The 25,157-nt window shown below is 32.3% G+C and overlaps 1 protein-coding gene across 1 annotated transcript; it reads right to left on the bottom strand.

The window, feature by feature from the left end:
* Positions 1-19,568: 19,568 nt before the first annotated feature.
* Positions 19,569-20,666, bottom strand: LOC139429691 (tigger transposable element-derived protein 1-like). Its single transcript, XM_071195626.1, has one exon. The coding sequence runs from the start codon at positions 20,664-20,666 to the stop codon at positions 19,569-19,571; it is 1,098 nt and encodes a 365-aa protein (XP_071051727.1).
* Positions 20,667-25,157: the final 4,491 nt, after the last annotated feature.

The following is a 25,157-nucleotide window of genomic DNA, read 5'->3' on the forward strand; positions in this document are numbered from 1 at the left end:
TACAGATAGTGATAATTGATTACTAAAGCACTAATCTTGAATATGAATTCGGTCTCCTTGAAGGCGTTTCCAATCGTTAACTTAATCAATACCGACAAGGTACCATTTTATGGTAGTTCTTCAGCGGTTGAAGCAGGAAAACTTCTGAAGCTGGGGAAAAGCATCTTCTTTCTATACAAAATAAATCACTTGATGCAAAATTACTTACTGTTAGGATTTTTAGTAGAATGAAATGATCCAGATAATCAAACCCTCTTCGAGAGTTTAGAGATATACTATTTTCACCTGAGGTTTTAAAACGAAGTTATTCGCTATAAATTGTGCTAAGTATGACAGGTTAATGATAGTGGCTCGATCATAGACAAAGTTGTACTGAAAGAACTCAACAATAAATTCTCCTTTATGCAAATATAATATTTTATCTTCTTTAGGAACCACACAATGACGATACGCGCCATCTATGACTAAAGGTAGGTATTTGTTACGTATCGTGTTATCCTTTTGCGTATCAAAGTATGATACAAAGATATGTAACGAGTTCGATCGACTATTTGTCGGTTTTTGCTCGGTATCTTTTAAAATATATTTTTTAAATGTATCGATTTTTGCTGTTCGATATTATTTATTTTTAACTTTTTTTGATAAAAATGGCCATTCTCTCTGAATCAGTTATTCATCAATCATAATTCATGTATTATTATGTTACATATTCCGTAAAAAAATTGTATGGCGACGTTTCTGATGCTCAGTAGCCTCGTAAATTTGATCAAATTTAAGCGATAAAGCAAGTGAACATAGTGATTACGAAATGTCTTCAAAATTTTAAGTTGAATCAGGAGAAAGTAAACGTCAAGTTGATGATAGCGAAACACTGCACAATATCATGATGGAAATAATCGTTACAAGTGGTCTAAAAATTCCCCTGCTCTGTCAAGGACTAGATAATCAAATATAATTCTCTATATGCCAGAAATAAGAGGTCAGCAGCAAGTGTTTGCTTGATCTCTTCTGTTTCTCTTTTAGCTAGCTTTTGAATTCTGGCTGGTGTGTTCAAATAAATCCTCGAAGATACAAGTAGCCTTTATGTAAGTCATGGTAGTTTCTGCAAACCGTTTTATGTTTCCTAAGCCAACTCTCAGATTTCCCAAGCAACAAGGAGTTATAGAATTGGCAATGGCGACAGACTTCCTGCAATATCAAATAAATATAATATTTTTAACAACTGTTGCAGTGAATATGTCGTCTACGATAAAATGCTCGTTGGATTTCGGAAGGCATTATGGCATCAAAGTAATGTGTTTGTATGATGCCAAAACATACTAACTCCTAATCCTTGAAAACTTTGAATGCCAACACTCATTGTACTAAAGTTAGTATCATCTATTCAAAATACTAGCATGAGTTAACTCTTGTAAGTAATTAATTTTTATAATAATGGGTTAAAGGAGTCGATCACTGAATTATATCACTGAGTCACTAAAAGTGCTTAACATATTCGTGCCAAAGAAGAATAAAACGATGATCCATAGCAGTATTTAGAGTACTATTAGAAATATCTTATAGTGCATCTTTCTCATGTGTAAACAGTTACATCCTTTACAGTTACAGTTACAAGGAGAATGTTGCCATCTGCAGAGAGTACACAGCAGCAATCTATAAATGCTTTGCATAGTTAGAAAGAAAAAGTATAATTTGTAGAGTCTAAAGTATATAATTTGAAAAATACTATTTTTAAAATATGATAATACGTAATGCTAACTGAATTTTTTTCTTACAGGTCTTAAGAGCAGAGTTTTGGAAACTTGGAAACATACGACAACTTTGAAGAAATATGAGCTTAATATTTTAAGAATGTTTTTCTGTTTATATGTGCTTATAAATAGCAAAAACGTAATTACGTTGAACACTCCACCATAGTATACGTGTAACTTGAAAAGACGTTAGTACTTGAGGGTTAATCAGCGATTTCTTGCATGTCATTGACTTCTTGAATTTTAATATTTTCTTTATCGAAACATTTTGAAAAATCGTAGGCACCACATTCTACAAGCTTACCGAACTGTTTCAGTATTGTGTGATCACATCTTCTTGGAATGATGAGATAAAATGCGTTTTGATTAAATCAACAAGCGTGAACACCTTTCACTTCCACTGTGTACAACTTTATAAGCTTGTATAACAGGCGAGTTTTGTGGGTGCCCATAATTAAAAGAATGGAGAACATCGTTTCTTGTTGCGCCAAATATGGGAGGAATATTTTCGAAAATAACCAAGTTTGGTTTTATTCAAACGTTTTTGCTAGTTTTTACGCCCTAGCCTCTTAGAGGATATTCAGTAATTTTAAATAGAATTGAAAAGATTTATATCGTTTCTTGTTGCACCAAAAATGGAAGGTATATTTTCAAAACTAACCAAGTTTGACTTCATTCAAACATTTTGCTAGTTTCCACGCCCTACTCACTTGGAGAATATGCACTGATTTTAAGTAGAATTGAAAAGATTTATATTATTTCTTGTTGCACCAGAAATGGAAGGAATATCTTCAAAATTAACTAAGTTTGACTTCATTCAAACATTTACATTAAACCAATTAGTTTTCCTCATATATAATTTTTCGAAAATATTTGGATTTTTTGTTATTCCATTTATTAAATACGGATATCTATTAGTAAATCTTTAATACCACCTGTTGATATTGATTTATATACAGGATGTCTCACGTAACTGGTTCGTAAAAACTTTTTTAGGTTCCAGTATTCGTACAGTTTTGAAATTTTGGTAGTATGGATTGTTCAGTCGCAACTTTCGATCTAAAATATTTTCAAGATGGCTGCCACTTCCGGTCTACCGGAAGTAGACCATAACTTCGTTATTTTAAATGGAATGCTATAGTTTTTATTGCACCTTTTAATTGTACGTAAAAAAATATGTTGACTTTCATAAAAGTTATTGGTACCTAGCGTTTTTGTTTTGGAGTTATTTTCATTTTAAGGCTTTTTTGGCAAATTTCACCATGCACTTTAAAACCCTATATCCCAGCCAACGTTCATTCAAAAAAGCTCTAAATTAGCACGATTACCCGTCAGATGCTCTCAAATAGATTGTCATATATTGTATCAGAGTATCTTATACAGGGTGGTCAAAAATTGAATTACCGTTTCTCCATATTCAATGGGGAGAAAGTCGAAAATTTTAAATGGAACGCCCTATATTTTATTAGCCTACACGAAAGGGAATATAATTCTCTACAATTTATCTATAAACATTCCTATACTTATTTATTGTAGTTTCTCTCATATTCGTAAATTTATCAAAACATGCAGAAAATGCAGGAAACCGTTTGTATTTTTATTAGAAGGCCATAACATTTTGACAGTTTTTTGTTTAATTTATTTCTATTATTATTTGTACTATTAACTACGATTGATAATCTTTTAGTTTACTAGCTTTTACTTTTCAAAAATAACAAACAGAAGATCAAATAAATGAAACTATTAAAAAAAAAAGTTAATGACAAAAATTAGATTTGAATAAAAATAGAAATTTATAATATAAATTTGTTATTAAATTGAATTTGGAAATGCAATAAAATACGTTAAATTATTTATTTCGTTGTCTTCATCACTGGTGACCGGAAATGTGCGATTTCTTTTGGTCTCGATATATCCAGAACTAATAGATTCATTATCAATTTTTTAAAATTTTTCCTCGTGATGGTCGTTAGGTTGGGTTGGGTTGGGTTAGGTTACCTAACTTTTAACTAATGGCAACAATAATACAAACATGGACCAAAAACTGTTAACATTCCATAGCTTTCTAATAAAAAAACCTGCATTTCATGCATGTTTTAATAAATATCGCAATATGAGGCAAACTACTATAAATAGGTATGGGAATGTGTATAGGTAATTTGTAGAGAATTAAATTCTCTTCCTGATAGCCTAAAAAAATATGGGGCGTTCCATTTAAAATATTTGACTTTCTCGCCATTGAATGTGGAAAAACAGTAATTCAATTTTTGACCAGCCTGTATAAGATACTCCGATACAACAAATGGCAATCTATTTGACAACATCTGAAGAGTAATCGTGCCAAAGTAGATCTTTTTTGAATGAACTTTGGCTGAGATATGGAGTTTTAAAGAGCATGTTGAAATTTACCAAAAAAAGTTTAAAACCAAAATAACTCGAAAACAAAAAACGCTAGGTACCAATAACTTTTATGAAAGTCAACCTATTTTTTTACGTACAATTAAACTGTGTAATAAAAACTATAGCATTCCATTTAAAATAACGAAGTTATGATCTACTTCCGGTAGACCGGAAGTGGCGGCCATCTTGAAAATATTTTAGATCGAAAGTTCCGAATGAACAACCCATGCTACCAAAATTTCAAATCTCTACGAATAGTGGAAGATGAAAAAGTTCTAACGAACCAGTTACGTGAGACAACCTGTATACAGTATATTTCCGAAATGCGTCTACAACGGAAGTCCACAGATTCCTAGTTCAAAATAGGTCGATGTAAGTTAAGTTATCTATATACAAAGTTGCTTTTTAAATCAGTGTCAACTACGATGAGGTTTTGTAATTGCAATGACGTAAACAAGGCTTGCAGATATTTAAAAATACCTTTTTTCTGGCTTAACCAGTTACGTAATAAAAATCTTATAAGAGACAAAAAAGTTTCAGAACGAAATGGGCTATTCAGAAATTATTATAATGTAATTGTCGCCTGACCAGTAAAAAAATATGGGGTAATATCCGTTGAACACATGAGTTTTCCATTATTTCTGTGTTTCTAATATTTCTTCATATCGGAGCAACTTTGAATATTGATAACTTAACTTTAATCGTTCTATTTTGAGCCAAGCAATCTGTATCTTCCGTTGTACACGCATTTGGGAGACCCTATATATTAGTTTAAAATTTGTGTCTTGTATATTTCTTTAATATTGATTTAATTCTTTATGAAAAACTTTTAAAAGTATAAGAACGCTTAATAAATGAGCCATTTATCGATCACAAAAGTCTAAACCATACATTATCTTGTTCACCGTACCGTTAGTTCAAAATTACACCTTTAATACTCGTAAGAAACGTACATTTCGCTTTGACATTATCGTAACTATTCATTAAATTCCATTGATCAATGCGTTTAGTTAAATAGCGCGGCTTTCCACGTGTCCGTTCCGTACAATTTCTCAATGAAACCGTGTTATTTTACAATTTTCTTGTAAAATAATTTGTTAATATCATACCGTAGAAAAAACGAGTTTTCTAATTTGTATTAAAACATTTTTTCTTTTAATTTTTTTTGTGCCTCTCCCAAACCTTTTATAACATCAACAGCGTAAATACATTAACGGTCCTATTAGACGTCATTATAACAATTAGGCAGTACGGGTAATTATGTATGTATTGTGACGGAGCAGGAAATGAAGCTTATTTTCTTTTCTAAACGAACTCGCCCACATGTGTAATCAGGGTTAAATGTTTAACAATGGTCCATTAAAAGTTAAACACCAACCAGAAAATTTGGTAACAGTTTCAATACAAAAATTGGATAAATCCTAACGAGATTTGGAATAAATTAAATTAATTTTTATTTATATGGCTTAGCTTTGTTTTTAGTTGGTATGTTAAGGTTAAAAAATTAAGATAAAAAATAGTAATAATAATAATAGGCGGCATTTCATCCTCTATCCGGTAATAAATTCGTAAACGCGCCAGTAAACATATGTTGGAAGGTGCGGGGAGGACGAGCACCATAAATCAGTGTCCACTTCAGTAGCCCAGCGCTATAAACGGAAATTTAATTTACTCGCCACACGTTCATTTTATATAGTAACGTTGATACGCGATAATTGGCAATTTATATGCGAGGGGCATTCGGTAAAACTCTGTATGCAAATTCGGGTTTTGCGCACATTGCTTTTGTTATGAGCTGATCTTTAAATAGATTACTAATTCGCTTTGTTCAATATTAACATTATTATAAGTTACATTAATTCTAATTACTCGAAATTATAACCAAAAACGAAAAAATAATCTCTATCAGGTACAATTTTATTGAATTCTCCAGACCTGTCATTAAAATCTAATTAGCGGTCGATATAAAACTCGGGCTTAATTCTGTTATACACTTGTAATTACATATCCAATACATTTTATACATTAAAAAAGTCTACGTTTTTTTTTTGTGTTGATCCGAGGTTAATAACGGTTAATGATATGAATGATGTAATTTCATACATTTTTTTGTGTTACATTTATTTCATTTCCGTGGTCGAAACAATCATTTATGAATATATAAAGTTAATGACACCAAAAAGTTTATTATTTAAAAAATGATTTCTTAAAGCATTTTTTAAGGACTTAATTTTTTTAGGTGTATCTAGTTTCAACGATGTGTGTCGTAGCATGGAAAGTTAATTTGTAATTTTCGTTTCTCCTTTTTCTCTGTTCATATTATCGTCACATGCCAGAGACAATGGGTCCCTGGGTGGTTTAATTGGACGTTGTTAAAACGATTTATAATGCTAATGCGAGTGTGACAGGGGCACTCAATGTGAAATTATGGTCGACTCCTTCATTAAGTACGACTTTCTACCAAAGTCTCTTTCTCACCGTGTTCAGCCGTCCTACTAAAATTTAATAATAAATTTCTATTTACAATTTGTGAGTAATTCTTAGTTAGTTATTTCATTTATTTACCAATTAAATTATATTGCTTCCTGGATATCATCTTTCACATCCAACGTAACATTTTTATAAAATGAGAAAATGCGCGCTTTGCTTGGGCTCTTAATTTCTTCTTCGGCCGTATGCTTGTATCATATTGTGGTCAGCAATTACTGGTAAGTTATGGTAGACTGACAACTCCGCGTAGAGACGAAGACAACTCAACAGGTCGACTACCCGTGGCTGTGCGATGAAAAGAGACACGCAAACTTATTAAAATACATGTTATTGTTTTCCACAGAGTCACGTTTGCGTTTCTCACGGGATCGAGGGCTCTTTCTCGGTCTCTTATGTAGTTATTAACCCGTTATATTTCAAATCATGATTCTACTAAGAAATAAATCAATAAGAAAGAAAAAAAAATTGTATAATTAATTATTTTATTAACTTAACATAAAATGAAATCGAAAGAGGATGCGTAAAATGGGGTGTTAAGTTGAGAAAACCACTTTTCGACACCACTTTCTTTTTGCTTTTAATCAAAACTTGCTTGCATGTATGAAAAGAATTGATTAGAATGCCCAGTTAAAAATGGAAATTTTGATCTCAAAGATCCATATCGTGCTATCCGTCCAGTTGAGTAAACTGACAGAAAATGGAATGCTGCCATACGTAATTAAGTGTACGTAACATACATAATTAAGTGATAACTACAAAAACCAACAAGCCAAAATCTCCACTAGTTTGCTTGCTCGTCATCGCTTAACTTATGGACACCAGTAACGATTTCTTTACTGGATCGTTACTGGCGACGAAATATAAATGACTTAGATAAGATCTTCATCCGCATAAAACGATGTTGTGCGTATGATAGGACTGGGAAAACCACAATCTCCACTAGTTTGTTAGCTCGTCATCGCTTAACTCATGCACACAAGTAACGATTTCTTTACCGGATCGTTACTGGCGACGAAATATAAATGGCTTAGATTAGATCTTCATCCGCATAAAACAATGTTGCGCGTATGATAGGATTATCCATTAGGAATTGCTTGAACGGAACCAAACAAGCAATGTGGTATTCTATGTTCATAATGGAACAACTCAACAGAATTCAAGAAAAATTAAGAAATAATCTGCAGCATAGAGTTCTTTTGCTGCACGAGAACGTCCGCTCTCATATCGCCAACATGACTAAGAAAGCTGTTTTGGTAAAATCGGATATCCACCTCTTTGGATCTTTTTCAAATACTATAGTTTAGTTTTGTTCTATACTGATGCAGAATTGAGAGCACGGTTCTATGCATTTTTTGAATCGAAACTGGGTAATTTCTACCAACGCGGTTGATTAATCTGAATACAATCTTTTTATTGTACAATATTCATTTCCCATAATAACTCCTGTAGAGCCACTTTATATATTACGCTTTATATATTATAATTAACATTATATTATATATTACAATCACGATTTTCTTACCTTTTATAATCTTCTTACCAACATTCTTCAAAACTTCCAGAATTTATCACATCGAGATAAAATCCTGTCTTCTTCGATTGAAATTCTAAACGCCTTCCAAGATCTTTTCAATACCTTCCTCATTTCAAATGATTTTAGGAATAGCTGTAACAAAAAAGTTCCAGATGCCTTAATAAAGGACCAATATGCCTTCGCATTTCTAGTCTGAATTGGAGACCTATTTAATCTCAGCAGACTTAGGACACTCAAGAGGCCCCGGCCGTCGTGGGCACAGAATATAGCAGGTTTTTTTTTCAAGTCTTAATCGATGTTTCATTAATACAACAGTCCATGTTCAAAATTCTTGAGTATTTTTAGATACTGTGCTACTAAGAACTAATCCTTCCTACATAAAACTTTTTGTGTACTGTTATTTTAACAAGGACTGCAATTATATAAACATATTAAGGGGTTCATACTAACGTGCTGATGCATTTTCAAAGTTTTCAAGTTAAGGTAAATGGTATTTAGAATCCATGAAGTTTCAGACCCTGTTACACTGTTAGTTACACTGACAAAAATAAAATAGTAATTCCTAAGTATAGGGACAAGTCCAAACAAACAAATTTTAACAAAACATGTTGTTATGAAAAATTCTTGATCCAGATTTTGATTAATTTTACTAGAGATGTTATTTCTAATTTTTATCTTCCTTTCTTTTGAAACATAAGACTTTTAATAAGACATTTCAAGTGGTGACTCTCTCTTGAAATCCATAGTAATAACAAACTTATAAACGGTAATCTATATGGAAAGGGTAAAAGATGAGGTCCTTTGGATCTTTTAAAATTTGACCCCTTTTGAACTCTTTTGAAGTTAAGGCAATACATCGAAAACAATTAAAGGCAATATCAAGAGTGAGAGTGATGTCGGCCATAATTTGTGATAAATCTTCTTCTAAATACATGCTTCTAAAAGAGTTATGTGCACATTTGGATATTCTATGGCCATAGATTGTCCAAATATGCTGCATTATTAGGTAGTGTAACAATTTAAGTACATACCGTTCAATGGGCAATATATAATTTTTTCTTTAACGCCATTTGAACCCTAAACTATCTTTTAAAATTTTGTTGACTTTTTTCAATAGGTGTCAACAAACCTGATGAATCTAGCTGTGGAAATGATTCAGATCCTTTACATCAATCAATTACAGTGAATTGATAGCATCAACTCACAGTTGTGTTTTCGTCATTTGCCTCATGACGCCAACAAACTGTACCCAAAATAAGTTTGGACACATATTTTCTGCACTAATCGAGTGATACCTGGAAAATGTTATTTGTTTTGAAACAACAGCTTCTGAAGGCTTTTAAGAAATTGGAACGTATTTGTTAAAGGTAAATTATGTTACTTTCGTAATTTCTCAAATGGTAATACTGGTAATACTGGTAATACTACAACCAACAAAAAATTTCCTACCCGAAGCAAAATTTTGAAATTAGTTATGAAGAAAACAATAAAAAAATCGACGGGATTGTCTTGTACGAGTCAATGGGCAGTGCAATGAAGTTTTTAATGAACCATTTAGATCTGGCGATAGTCATCGCGACCGATCAATGTCACTAAATTCAAAATTCTCCTTCTCATAAAATTTCATTACACAGCAAGAGATTTTGTTATCACCTTCGTAGCCTTTTTTAATCATCACGACCTAAAATTGTTAAATTATCTGTGTCAGTACTATTCAAAGTTCAAATCCTTCTTTATTTTCATCTTTTTGCAGAATAATATCGTATAGTTATTAGAAAAAATCAAGCGTTGATGTCGATACTTCAAAGCAAGTAGAAACTACCTACTTTCTTTGTTTGTTCATATACCCCACCGTTTTCACCCAGGAATATCAAAACGTAGTTGTAGGAAAGTTAAAATTTTTTAGAAATGGTGCAATCATAGCCATCATCTAAAGTTTTGGGAAGTCTTAATTGAGTACAATCATCATTTGGCACACTATTTGTTGATAAATATAACCAGGTTTTTCCAGCTTTTCCAACAACTATACCAAAAAGAGATGTTTTCGAAGAACGTTCTTCATTTTTAACGTGTCAACTTGTAATGTTTTGTCTTTAATTTTAAATTTTATTTGAATACTTACGTAACTTTTGTAAACTTAATATTTAACGATATGACTTTTTTGTGAACTCTTGTAAAAATAGTCTCTGAGGATGACCATGGGCCGAAACTAGTCAGACTTAATTAATAAAACCAGTTTCAAAAGTACAGATTAAGGAAATTAAATTTAATTACCTTATCATCATAATATATGTTATCGATAGCTCATTGATCAATATTAATATTTAAGTTTAGTGAAGGACGATACAACAGAATTAGTATTCCAGTGAAAACATGGCAGGAAAATAAGAAACAAAACTATAAAGCCAAATGAATAACAGCAAAATATCAAAGAAAAATAAAGAAAGAAAAAAACATATGGTTAGATTTAAAGTTTCCCTCTATTCTCCCTCGACACGACGTAAAAAGAAAACGAAAGAAGAAAATAACGAATGGAACGAACGACACGCTACGCGTGCAAAATTGATACGCTAAAAATAAAATTAAAATAAAAAGCAAAACGGAAAACAAAGGTAAACTCGGATTAAACAAACAGCAGCTGTAAACAGTTACCAATGGTAAAAGTTAACTTAAATAAAGAGCTTTGAAATAAAAATGTTACTGTCTTAGGAAGCAAAATCTACAGCATGTGTTTATGTTTTTGATTGACAATTATTGAGCTTTTTGAAACAAAATTCAAATTTTCGAGTTCAAAAATTTTATTAAGATTTTAAAAGTAACTACAGATATTTTAATTTAGCTGAACAAGTTCAATATGCTTGCCATCAACAGCTATGATGTGTCGAAACATCGATGCTTTTGATGACCTCCTGAATAACTGTTTTGAGTTCTCTGGGTACTCCAAAACCAGAATAAGCTCTATAAAGTATGTCTTCTAAGGCTCTATTAGTCCGATAGAGTCATGCTCCGTCCTGCATAAACCACATCTTTTTGAAATCTTGGTTCCATTGGTAGAGAGGATGCTGTAGCAATCAAGAATTTCTTTGAACCAGTTGGATCTGTGGTTTTTAATCTTCTTTTCGTTGCCACGTTCGAAAAATATGTAAATAATTTTTACCTTAATTTGCTAATTTTTTTAACGAATATGAATAAAGTGCGGTGGTGGATAAGCTAGATACCAGAGGCGTTATGTATGTAAATGGGGTCACATTGAAAACGTACGGTCCATTTAACAATTACAACTCAATTATGTAAAACATCGGGCCGGGTATCAGTTCGCGCGCACGGAAATTAACAGGGCCGGGAGAGTTAAAACAACGGGGCGCGGGCACCGGAAGCTCCGCTGCGCCCTGTCAGATTAAACTCCGCTAATTTGAATTCGTGATATATCCGTTAATTATGGCGCGAGCGCGCTCCTTTCGGAAATTAAATCGGCCGCCCATAATTCAACGCAGTGGCCTTTTCAGCCCTTTCACCATAAATAATCATGTTCAACATCCCCACCTTCTCTCTACTAAATATTCATTTCAATCTATGGGTTCGTCACCAATCCAAAAAAGAACTTGATGTATTTGTAAAAAAGGAAATAAGAAAAATATGGTTAGATGTTTGAAAACCGCATATTGTTCAAAGTAATAGTGGTTGTCTATTTTAAATTGTTGCGTTTTGTGGGCAGATATCTACAAAGTTGTGGCTATTAATACGGACATCGACGCGTAGACATTCCTTCGTGCAAATCTCGGCGGCTTCATTAATTGGCGCCGTGCGACGTGGGTTTTTCCCTTTTAAATTACATATAAAAAAATTTACATTGTTATGCAACTCGATGCGTTAACGGCCCGTTTCTTAACCTTATCGTTAATTTACATTCTATGCATAACTATTTCAAAGATTCTTATTTATACAGTATTAGAATTCTCTGAAACCGTCAAATTTAAACACATTGTAATCTACAGATTGAAATTTCAAGACATCATTATAGATGACTTAATGACATTTTTAGATCCTACATACTCATTTTCTGTGTCATGTACATGAAACCACACAAACCACAAATCGATCAGGAATTTCTTGTGCTATGCAACGTTTAGATGGGCGTGTATAAAATTATCTTTAAATTTTTTCATTTGAACTTACATACAATTTTATTTAAAAAAAATGTAAAAGGTTAATCATCGGTTTCATAATTTTAACACTAATACGTAGTTCGCTGAAGAATCTGTTAATTTAAATGTAATTAATTTTAAATTCGCATTAAAGTCTTTCTATTTCATAAACAATTACATGAATTTGTTATTTACAGTGGAAAGCAATAAATGTGACTCATCAAAATAAATATTTAATTCTTAAAGAAGAGTTCATACGAGAATAAAAAATCATATGGATTAACTTATATAACTTTCTATTTCTAAATAATTAAAAATAGATTGGAAAGAAATTTCAAGCAATCCTTTCTGGAAATATTTGTCATGAAAAAGTTTTATATAATGATTCTGACAATATTTTTTCACCACAAAAAAGTTTCTCTGTCCCTTACAACATAAAATAGTAATACCTAGTTACTGTAATCTGATTAGTAACCATGTAGCCAAAGTGCTAAGACTACACAATCCCACCAAACCTGTCCGGGATACCACATCCAAAAGTAAAAGAAGAAATTCATGCATGACTCACCTGAGGATCCTGTTTTTACCCCGATGAGGGCGCCACCACCCGTAACGTAAAGGCCAACACCTGGTGCTATAACATCCATCGTAGCAAGACGAAATTTAAGGACTACGAAACCTAGCTTCAACGACTACATCGAGAAATCACTAATCCAAATGTACTAGCAATAGAATCAGATTACAGAAAAATGAGGATTCCAACATCCTCATTCATGTTAGGTCTTCGATATAAGAATACTTCTCAACTATAGTTGTTCTTGCTCTTGATTCTTACTGTTCATTCAATTTTCGTAAAAATCATAATACTTATTGGCTGTGGCACTCACGAGAAGACATGGTGAAATTAGTATTCCCTGTAAAACCCTGGGCAAGAAATGCACCGCAAATAAAAAAGGCTGTATATGTAGATGTTCTTGGAAGCCTAAGTTGCGGCAATTCAAATTGACACGGAAAAACAATCTCAAATATTGAAAAAATGTTTTAAAAGTTGAGATTAAGTAGAAATGAAACAATTACCATTAATCATTGATATTGTCATCATTAATAACGACAAATTCTCCTGCATATATTTAGATTTAAATTGACAATAGTACAAGAACTTATAAGTATTCAAGAAAATGACGATCCACTGGTGAAAATCCAGATTTGATCAAAACAAAGAATGATAATAACAAGGGAACAGAGGCCAATAGTTGGTTCATACACAACTTAGAGCGAGACTATAAACTGAGTAAGTTAAATTCTTATTTAATTCAGTGAACGACTTGTTAATACCGGTAAAGAATGTCTTTCACAAGAAACACCCACAGATGATTTATACTAATGATCTTGGAAGGGACAGAAAAGAGGTATCTTTCTGGGAATAGAGCTAATAAATAATAATATTTCAAACCTGGTAGGTTCTTCAAAAAAGATCTGAGATTTTTTTAATCGCCTATAGGCTTTCATCTTTATTAACTACCTATATCGATATTTGATCAACACATAATTATTTAAGACTTTCATTAGTAAAACTTGATGTAAAATCGAGTGAGACGTTTATAGAAATTCGAAAAAAAGTAATTTTTCGTTCGACTGTAAAGTATAATAGTGGCTAAAGGAGTCAACTTGGTAGATAATATATAGATAAGATACGTTTGGTCGACTTGTTTTGGGAGTCTTTGTACATGAACCTAAAGATATCAAGACAAACAGTTGGAGAATATAAGTTGAAGAGAAGATCTCTAAAAACATTGGATAAATAGTTTTTTCTTCTTTCTAGACTGTATCAAAGGATGCTGTTAGATTCACTATAGCTAGATACAGAACCATACCCATTTCTATTGATTTATCTATTAGTGTTCTGATTGTATATATGTGGTTCTGTGTCTACCTGCTGGATCTAAACGATGTTTCATTATTCCCTAGACAAGGTGAGTTTATGTCCTTTGCTGTTCTTTAATCTAGTGTTTTTTCTACTCCAAACTTGTCCAATATTCCATACCCAGCTACCCAAGTACCGCACCCGGTGGAACTCGATGTTTCATTGACAGAGTATATGATTTGGTTGTATAGGCAAGAAAGAAGGAGGTTCATTGAGTTAATATTAAAAGTTAGATGGAATAATTTGTTTGATAGTATATCATGATTAACATAGTCAAATCATAAAATGTTGATTGGCCGTAGACTCTGTATAAGATCACTAAGATAGCAAGTGTGGCTGATTTGGAATTATAATTTTTTTCTGAACTTTCGTTTAGCTTCCCTGAATGATATCTATAATTATAGATATCGGCCTATAATTTGAGGCAACTTCACAAAAGCCCTTCTTATAGACTGATATAGACTGTATATATGGTGTAGCTTTATACTTAATGTTTCTCAAAATATTCATAACCTGAAACCATGGGGTTCATTTCTGAGTGCAAGGATAACAAATTTTTTTATTAGAATTGGCTGTCTTGCAGACGAGTAGGATCTTGGTATTTTAATTTGAAAACGTAATGTTGTATTTGCATTGGTTGTTTCCTGTGCGAGGATAGTAGCTTCTGAAATAATGTCTGTGAATGTGTATTATCTTAGTACTGAGTGAAGTCCACATTACTTTTGATCAGTCGAGAAACATTTTTAACAGCTAAGAAATTCAACAATTCAAAATATACAGGAACTTTCTTACTTGTTTTGGCAACACTTCTTCTTCTCATATCTCCGTTTTTCATCTTTTCACGTTTATAATATTCTCATAAATATTTCCACGTTTTTTGAACATCCTTAATTGGAAAAAAGAAAATTGTTGACTAAATATTTTTAGATATTTGTCAACATGACTAAATTTTAATTAAACAACCTATTTATTATTCTTTTTATTATTTTATATTTATTGTAAAAACTTGCAACAAAGTAATTAAATAGAACAAAACACCTTTTAATGTTACTTACCAGTTGCCTATTATTGTAAATCTCTTGTATCGTCCCAATTTTCATTTAGTATTTGAGTAATTTCGTTCCAGGTATCTCTTATTTAGCATCTTTATCGCCATATGATATACAATTGTGTACTTCAATTATAAATCTCTTGGTGCCGAATATTCTGTACAGTGTAGAAACCATGTATGTACCGAAGTTCAACAGCGATCTGGCGTACCTCATATAATTTGTATTGCAATTGAAACTGGTTAACTGAAAAAGCTCGTATGTCAAACGTTTAAACACAGTTTCTGGTTAATGTGACAGCTACTAAGGTTATGTAATTTCCGACAAGTTTGGTAGAGTATTTATCTAATAATGTATTAAGTTTTTCCAAGAAATTAAAAATGGCCAAAGGCAATCTATATTTAGTACCAATTTCAACCGAAAAGTTATTAAAGACAAAAGTAACAAATAAAGCTAAAGTTATTAAGCCTAGACTTGCTTGAATTGCTTAACTCTAATAATTAAAACTATTAGTTACCTTTTTTATTGAATACTGCTTTTTTTATATATTTAACATTTTTTAAAATTGTCATTAAAATCAATCTAAAATCAGCTGTCTTCCTGTTAATTTAATGGAACTTTTAACGAATAAAAGTTGCCCTATTAATTAAAAGTTTCGTTAAACTAATCTTATAATTATGATTACTTTTGTATTTAATACAAGTTTAAAATTTTAACGGCCGATTATTTCTTTTTTAATACAAACTTTATTTACCCGTTATAATATGTGATTACAATTAATTTTAGCACGATCGATTCTTGGTCTGGTATACGAGGCCCTGCTCGACGTGGTGTCTTGAAGGTGGTACAAGGTAAAGACGGGGCGGGTATTAGGCGCCTCAAGTGCGATCCGGCTCTGTCTATCAATCACCCGGCTGACCCCCGCTTGTTTGCATAACTAAATCATAATTGTGCCCGGCCGGACGGACACATTGACTAATGATCACAACGTCCAAACATAAAAACAAGCGTTAAGGAACTCCGCGGGTTAACCATCTGATCGATATGCCGGTACCTCACCTTCTCGACTCAGCAGTTCGCCTCCTGTTCGAAGAAAACCCGAAGATCTTTAACTATCATCTCTCTTTCTCTATGCAGAGACCCCTCAGTGATTTCAAATGACCATAGAATGGTTACGATTAAAATACTGTATGTAGCGATTTTTTATTGGTAATAAAATTAGCAACAAAAATTATTCATAGTTTTACACTTCCTTTTAAGGTTTTTCTTATATTCAGGTATAAACACATTTTATAGTTTATAGCCGCATAAACGCATCTTTATTACCTGGTTGAAACCAATCCCTTACAACTTTCGCATACTAAAAGATTCAATTTACTTTAAACAAATAATGTGTTGTTAAAGAAATCGATTTAACATTTTCTTTTTTTTTCAGCTAACTTAGCTGATTATGATCTAGATTTATAATCAGCCTTAATTGCTGCAACATCAACGATAACACATCCTTAGCGCTAACTATTTAATCCTATCTCGTTACATTTATTACCAACTTCCAGGTAATAAATCATCTAATCTTAGCAATCACCTCGGGTAATTAGTCACCGCTAATCGAACGAATCGTTTAACGCACCTTTAAAAAAAATTTAAAGCAACACTAAAGCATTTAAAAAATGTGAATCACCCACTCCTTTTTTTCTTTTAAATTTTTTTAATCTTTATTTTTTTTCTTAATTTTTTTGAGCTCGTGTTCGCCCTGAAGATCGTTTCTAATAGAATGATTAAACAAAATATAAAAACACAATTAATTATAGCCGATAGATGGTATCGGTAGATCTCGCATCGGGGCCCCAGGTGTTCTTGGGGCTTCGCCGGACCCGCCGCCGCCGCCTCAGCCTCAGCCCCCCGCCGACGATCCCCCCGACCTGTCACTCAGCCACAGCTAGAGCTTTTGATCGTCGATTTGCTCTTATCGATCTCGCCCAAAGGTATGCGTTAATGTTTCTCGATGTGTTACGACTGAGACTCATGATTTACAGGTGTAACGTTTATGAGTTTACACTTAAAAAAAAATTATAAGCGAAAATAATTTGCTTTATAATTCTTTTATGAGTTGAGTACCTAGTTAATTGAGATTTTTGTTTTGTATAAAATATAACTTCAATTATAAACGAGCGAATATCTCACACTTGTTAAATTGCCAAGAGGTGCATTTCTTGCAATTCATTAACGCTTGCAATTACCCACTCGGAGTAACATTGTTTATTATAGCCATCTTCGAATAAACAATCACATAAAGAACGACAGCGAGAGAGAAAGAGAGAAAGGAAAAGGACGTTGTTGGGTCTTCGATAATGGGTTGATACGCGTTTAACTCTTCTCTATCCCTTCTTCTCGTAGGTGGTTTCCATGAATCATTATCCTTTATTTATGCCCAGGTATTTTATTGAACGTATTTCTTTCAATTGATCCAATTGACATGTTTGTACAATATGACTCTACTCGGTCTTAACTCCTTCTCAAACGATAAAATAAACGAGAAAGAAAAATTAAACTTCATCAAAAGCATAAAATATTATATAAAAGCTGATAAGAATAAAAAGCGTTTAGAAACAACTTTCTAATCTTTCAAATTCCAACAATACTCTGTGTTAATTAATAAAAAGATTTCTCTTTTCCATCACTACTTCTATTCTCTTCATTTATATTCTCGTATTTGAAGACAAAGCTCATTAATTACTTTATGATAATGAAGGAGACCGTTCGGTTGTCACCCTTAGGTGGCTTTGAGTTAAGAAGGAGGTTATTAATTTTCACGGACCAATTTGAGTCATCTAACACGTAAAAATGACATCGTTAAGAGGAGGCCACGCCTGAAACGGGGACTCCCACATCCCTGTCTCTCCGATGTCCGCCGATCTTAAGCCGTCCTTTTCCCTCCCCGGGCCCCATTGTAGTTCACAATCTTACACTATTAACAATGGCCCCACGGGATATCGTATACAAAATACATAAATACATTGAATTCATTATATATACATATATCTCTTACGGGCGACCAGAACCGCGGTCACCCATGTGGTCCTCAGTAACAATAGGTATGGTTCAGGACCGATTTGGACCGCTGGAATGTGCCTTAACGAGCTAATCAATAGATCACGGCTGGTCCTCGATCATTTATCATCCACCTTAAAGAGATTTGTAATAAGAATCTTTCCCTGGATCATTCGAAGAAAAGTTTTTTTTTAGAAACTGTCACAGAAGGAATTTTTTGATTTTAAAAATTTTATATTTAAACAATAAAATGTTATAGAATGATTTTGAAGAAAAAAAATTGATAATGTTTTGATAAGAATCTTGGGTATTTTATTTCATCATCTTTAGAGACATTATCTTAACAATTGACTCACCATATTATTATTATTATATTATTATAGCCCTTTATTTCTACATTTTACATTTTATATTTTACACTAATACAACAAAAGGAGCATCTCATGAACTCAAAGCAAAAACGAAGAAAATAAAAAAAAAAAAAGCAAACAAAATTTTTACCATTAAATATAATAAATTAGACTGGCACGTTGAGTGCACAAGATATACACCACTAACTCTGCTGTATAGCAGTGTTGCGCGTGGTTTTACAATTTACAACGCCAGCACGCACTGATTAATTAAATAGTTTAAATACTTTAGAAAAACAAAACCAAAATGATAATATTTTTATATTTTATCAATTAAGAAACATAAATACACTTAATTCTGTTTTTACGCGACAGATACGTTCCCAATAAATTCGCGTAAAAGAAAATCGCGTAAAAAAAGATACGGTATTTATGTAAAAATACGGGATAGGTTCCGACATTTGAAGAATCGGTTAAAATGTTATGATTAAGAAAGATAAATTCGGTTACTTTAATGTGCTTTTATTTAATAAAACTTACTTAAAAATAATAAATAATTCATAAGTTGAAATAATAATAAAATAAAAGTAAAGAAAAAATCATTATTTAGTGAAAAAAACGAAAATTAATTTCTAATTGCTATCACTTTTCGATGCGCTTTCCTTCTCAAGCTGTACTGCCGCGTTAGTGGTTCTAGTCACAAATTCTGTTATCGATCGTTGTGTTCCAGGTTTGATAAGGCTGTTATACAATTCACGATAACTGCCCATTAATAATTTAATGTCTCGTTGAAATTTTGTAGATCTTTCTTCAATAGGATCATGCTTTTGAAAATGATCGCATAATTTAGCAGCGAGTTGTAGTCCTTCTTTGATTACATCTGCGGTAAGGGTAGATCTAAGGTAAGGGGAATCTCAAGCGCTAAACTAATGATTTCATCATCAGTAAGTGCCTTATCCTCTAGTAATTCATCGATATCTGCAGACGATATATCAGCAAATCCTTCTCCGCCTATTTCATGAGCTAAGGCTGTGATATTAGGGTATTGATCCATATTAGAAGGCACATGATCTTTATTTTTTACACATTCTGGCCAAAGAGATCTCCAACATGCGTTCAAAGTTGATGGTTTCAATTCGGATAGTGCTAATCCAGCATGTTTGATGCAGTCATTTATTGTAAAGTTCTTCCACGCGTCAATGACCGTTACATTTTTATTATTTGTTAATTTATCTAAAATGTATCGAAATGTTTGCTTTACGTAATAGGTCTTAAAGGTTGCAATAATTCCTTGGTCCAACGGCTGTATCAAGGAAGTAGTATTTGGAGGAAGAAAACAAAATTCAACATTCGGGTGCTCTATGTGTGGGTGGCCAGGTGCGTTATCTATAATCAGAAGAACCTTAAATTCAAGACTTTTATCGCTCATATAGCGACGCACTTCTGGGATAAAATGTTTGACAAACCATTCATTAAAAATTTCTCTAGTTACCCAGGCTTTTTTATTAGCTGTCCAGTGTACTGATAAGGTATTTAAATTTACACCTTTCATAGACCGTGGTTTTAGAGCTCGATTAACAAGCAACATTCGATCTCCAGACGCATTAGAGCAAAATAAAAAGGTTACGCGATCTTTGGCCGCCTTGAACCCACTGGCAGTTTTCTGGGATTTAGCTACGTATGTTCTATTTGGCATACGCTTCCAGAAAAGGCCTGTTTCGTCCGCATTCCATACCTGATCTGGAGTGTAACCACCTTTTTCAGTTATTTTAGCCAGTTTTGCTGGAAATTCCTTAGCTGCTACATCATCTGCAGATGCAATTTCACCCTTTATCTTTATATTATGTAACGCGTGTCGTTGTAGAAAACCATTCATCCATCCCGTACTAGCAGAAAATTCAAATTTTCTTCTTTTCTCGCCTGATGTTTGTGGTTCCGCTTCTTTAATCTGGTTGTAAATCTTTAATGCCATTTGCTTGATGTTATTTCCGTATTTTATTAATCGCGTTATATCAAATTCGCGTAAAAAAAGTTCGCGTAAAAACAGAATTAGGTGTACGTATATATATATGGAAAACAAAAAACAAAAAATCACTCAAATCAAGTTAAATCCAAAATGGCTGAGAGGTTTGTGCCCTTAATAGTTTGAAGCCATGCTCTGATTGAAGATTTAAGGTTGGTTGGACCCAATGACAAACCATTTTCAAGTGCATATCTCATAAACTTATTATATATTTTAGGGGAAAAATACCTGAAGGATCGCTGTCCGACTGTTTTACGCACACGAGTCAACCACACAGACATGTAATTTTTAGATCTAGTATTCTGTGCATGATCCATATCGTTCAGCAACTCTTTACCGCCAAATATCCTATCCAAGACAAGACTTATATATAATAGAGGAACAGATAGCAGTTGTGAAGCCTCGTAAACTGCCTCAGTGGGATAATTTTTAGGTAATTTTTAGGTATAAATTGAATAAATTAATTATTGTTTGAATTATGGTGGTTTTGGAGTTAAAGTCGTCCAAGTATGTATCAATCTTGAGAAGGTGGACATCAAAGCCAAAACAACAATTATTAAATACTTTTAGATTTAAATGGAATTATTTTGACTAATTTAACGTAAAATTTGAGTATATGAAGGACTTTGTTTACTCTCCCTGGAAATCTTGTAGGATAAAATATTGATAAAATATTAAATGGTTTGTAGAGGACAAACCATTTTCAAATATCAATCAACGCAAGTTCAACGAATTAATAAGTTAAGAGGATTTTCCTAACGGAAATTACTTAACTGCTACTTGCACAAGCCAAAAGAGCAACCACCAAAACGTACAAATTGTAAGGGGCTACAAATAAGGGCTACAACATTACAAAATTGCTGCAAAAAAGAAGAGATCACTAAAACATATCTGATCAAATGATCTTTGCTGATGCAGTATAACGACGTAAAAGTGAGCAAACTACCTAATCATAACAAAACAGAGTAAAGAAAAAAGAAAGCCAATAAAACATTCTTGCATTATAAGGTTTATAATTGGGTTTCATTTCAATATCAAGCATACTGATTGCGGAGTGAGGCAGACTATTACTAATTGAAAAGATATGGGGAAAGCTATTGGGAATTTTCCATTTCACAGAAATAACAACATATTAGCTCACCGATAAAAAATTCTGGATCTACTAGATTTCTTTGCCTCAAGGAAAACTGTAAATTTTGTCTTTGATTCAGATCACTCAGCTGTCTTAACGTCAAGTGAAAGAATCATTAGAAAGAATCAAAACCAAGTCTGGTAAATAAAACTACGATATGGGAATATTTTAGAATTGAACTACAAACAGGAATTTATCCTAAGATTAGTTTAAAAACTACTGAGGAATTAGACTTGCAATCAGAGAATTTCACCAAACTAATACAAACAGCTGCTTAGGATAATACCAGAGAAATAAAGCATATTATGAAAGGACACGACTGCCCAACAGAAGTACCAATCTAGTTAGTCCGAAAGAAATAGCTGAAGAGATAAAATGTAATGTAAATCCTAAAACAGCACTAGGGATCGACCTAATCACGGAGCAAATACTGCAGCTGCTTCCAAAAAAAGAACAATATTTTCTTTGACTATCAACAGAAAAATAGTTCTGTATAATAACAGTGCAAAATACTTATGCATGACATTAGACACCAATTTGCTTTATGTTAAAAAAAATAAAGTTAAAAACATAAATAGCTAATAGAAAGGATTCTAACCTATCATTCAACAAAACTATGGCAAATAATCAGATCTTAAAACCTACACGATTATATGGTAAACAACTCTGGAGGCGTGCGCAAGAAAACCATATTCTTCCTGGTATGTATCCCTCATGGTATGTAAGAAATAGTGATAAACACAGAGACCTAAACATCCTAACGGTCAAGGAAGTTATCAAAAAGTACATAAATAATCACGAAGAATGGCTTCATCTACATAAGAATGCAGAAATATTTAAAGTACTGGATAATCACCAACGTTACCGTAGATTAAAAAGTACAAAACCATTTGAGCTGGTGTAGTGGCATGTAACAAGCAGAGCATTGTTCGGAGTGAGAATGCAGTTATTTTTACAAAGAACGGAAAGACATCCCCAATAAAGTAACTGAACTAAATTAGCTAAGAGGTTGTCGTTGTTATAAATTGTAACAATTGTGATGTATATTAATGGTTGGTCTAACTAGCCCAGTTTTAATAAGTGTGTTGTTATTTCTTAATTGCCTTTTCTATGAAGTGACAATCAATATATTTGGACAGAAATGCATGTCCAAAACTGTAATCTTTAGCAGAGTACGAGCTTTTTTAATTTGATCCAGTCATGAATCAGAAATCATTGACTGTCGTAGTGACTATGAAAGAGATAGTTTTAGCTATATTGGAAAATCTTCAATGTCATACATATATACATATATATGTACATTTGAAAGCAAGGCTATATTTTTTTTGTTTCTTGTCGCCTATCCGCGCAGATAAAAGTATGCTCTTAATTAATTTTATTAGAAATTCAAAAACGTCTATTAAGGAGTGACAAGATTAAAACCTTTAGACATACATTGACAGCTCGTTACTACCACTTTCGTTTTAAATGTATGTGATAAGATAAGTGATAAACATATTCATTACCCAAATTATGTCACAAAATACGATTAATCTGATAGTCATCATATGACTATGCATATCCTGACGCATACTCCTGTAATAATTGATACACCGACATCATCATTTATTAATTGAACCCTTATTAGATCGTTGATTATGTAGAATCGCGTTGCCGTCAGTTCAGCGAAAAGCGTTACAAGAAAATTGACGATTGAATATTTCAGGATATATCTGATTTCTATTTCGTATTAAGTTTATTTTTATATTTTAATTTGTTTCATAATATAATGATGACAATATTATTATTTATTAAGAAATTTTTATTAGTTTTAGTTCTTTTCCTTTTACACCATAAAAACTTAATGTTCTTAAAATTATATCATTACTTACTCTGTCAAAGGAATTACTTAAATATAGCAGGTTAAATTGCATTAACATCCTTTTTATCCCGGCCTTTTTGTAAAAAATCTTGTATATCAAAACACATCAATTTTGCTGTTTTTTTATTTATCAGCCCACCACTCATTCGACCATAACCCTTGTAATGAAAGATGTCTTCTTTGCATATTTTAAATATGTTCAATCTCTGTTGATGAGAGGATCTTATAGGAGGCGTATTTTTCTTCTATCTAACTTGAATACATTTTATGTGAACATTTAATTTAGTGAATGTTTAATACTTAACATTTCATTCTCTCAAATTATTTCACGAATTATTATAAAAATTTACTCTAAGCGAGCTATCTTTTTAGGTAGTCCATAAAATTTATTATTAAAACACTATTACATGAATATCTGTTTTTTTTTTGCATCAAACACATCAAATTTTTGATATCAAGTTCCAAATAACTATAATGTTAAGAAAACTTACAAGTAAAGTTTATAATTAAAACTAAAATATTTTGAATAAAAGTAGCGAAATTTGCATCTCTTGCCATAATTATTATAGAAGAAGTTCTTATCAAATAAAAGTTACTACTCTATCATACATTAAAAATGTAAATATGTATACTTATCATATCTGCAGATTACACTTTCACTTTAGTGAAGAAGCAGGAAACCCTGCTTTTTATTTCTTTATATTGACATGTTTCACTGCGAATTTCAAAACAGAAATATTTACCAGATGACTTTCTCGCAGCCGTTGCATCCTATGTGTAGATTGTATCTGCGAAATGTTTGAAGATTATATTAAGTAAAACTGTAAATCAGAAAATTATAGAAGAAACTTGACGTGAACAAATAATAGATGTAGAGAAGTATGAAAAAATTGTGGTATCATATTATGTTACATCATTATTCAATGCGAGTGTGTCTGGTAGTTAGTATTGATATGTTTATGTTGGTATTGTTGTTGCCTCGAACATTGCCGTGCTTACTTTATTGCTTATTTCAATAAATGTTTGTATTGAACACTTTGTGTTCTTTAAGAACTTGATGATATCATTAATTATGTCTTTGTCTAAAATTCCAAATCCTACGGTAGCTACCTACTTTATCTATAATATTGAGTTAATAATGTTTAAACAACTCAATAAACATATTCAAGTAAATAATATACTGCTGGAATGAAAATCGGAATTTCGTCAAGGACGTATCAACTCGACGGCATTATTGACGGTATAAATGATAAGATCTTGTTTTGCTGTGTTGCGTTCAATTTTGAGGTTTTTAAGGAGTTGAAGTGAAGTCTGGTTGTTAATTTAAACAACAGTTACGCATATTTACTAGTTTATACAAGAATGTGCGATTCTCCTTTTGTCCATTCATGAAAATGGAAAAATCCATACCTGTCTTGTTATTACGTTCTATATTTATTTGTGTCTT

This window comes from Onthophagus taurus, chromosome 1, assembly GCF_036711975.1.
Source record: "Onthophagus taurus isolate NC chromosome 1, IU_Otau_3.0, whole genome shotgun sequence".
NCBI classification, from domain to species: domain Eukaryota; kingdom Metazoa; phylum Arthropoda; class Insecta; order Coleoptera; family Scarabaeidae; genus Onthophagus; species Onthophagus taurus.

Bases quoted from the DNA above. Each gene is read 5' to 3' on its own strand.
- LOC139429691 (XM_071195626.1), bottom strand. From the start codon at position 20,666: ATGGCATTAAAGATTTACAACCAGATTAAAGAAGCGGAACCACAAACA.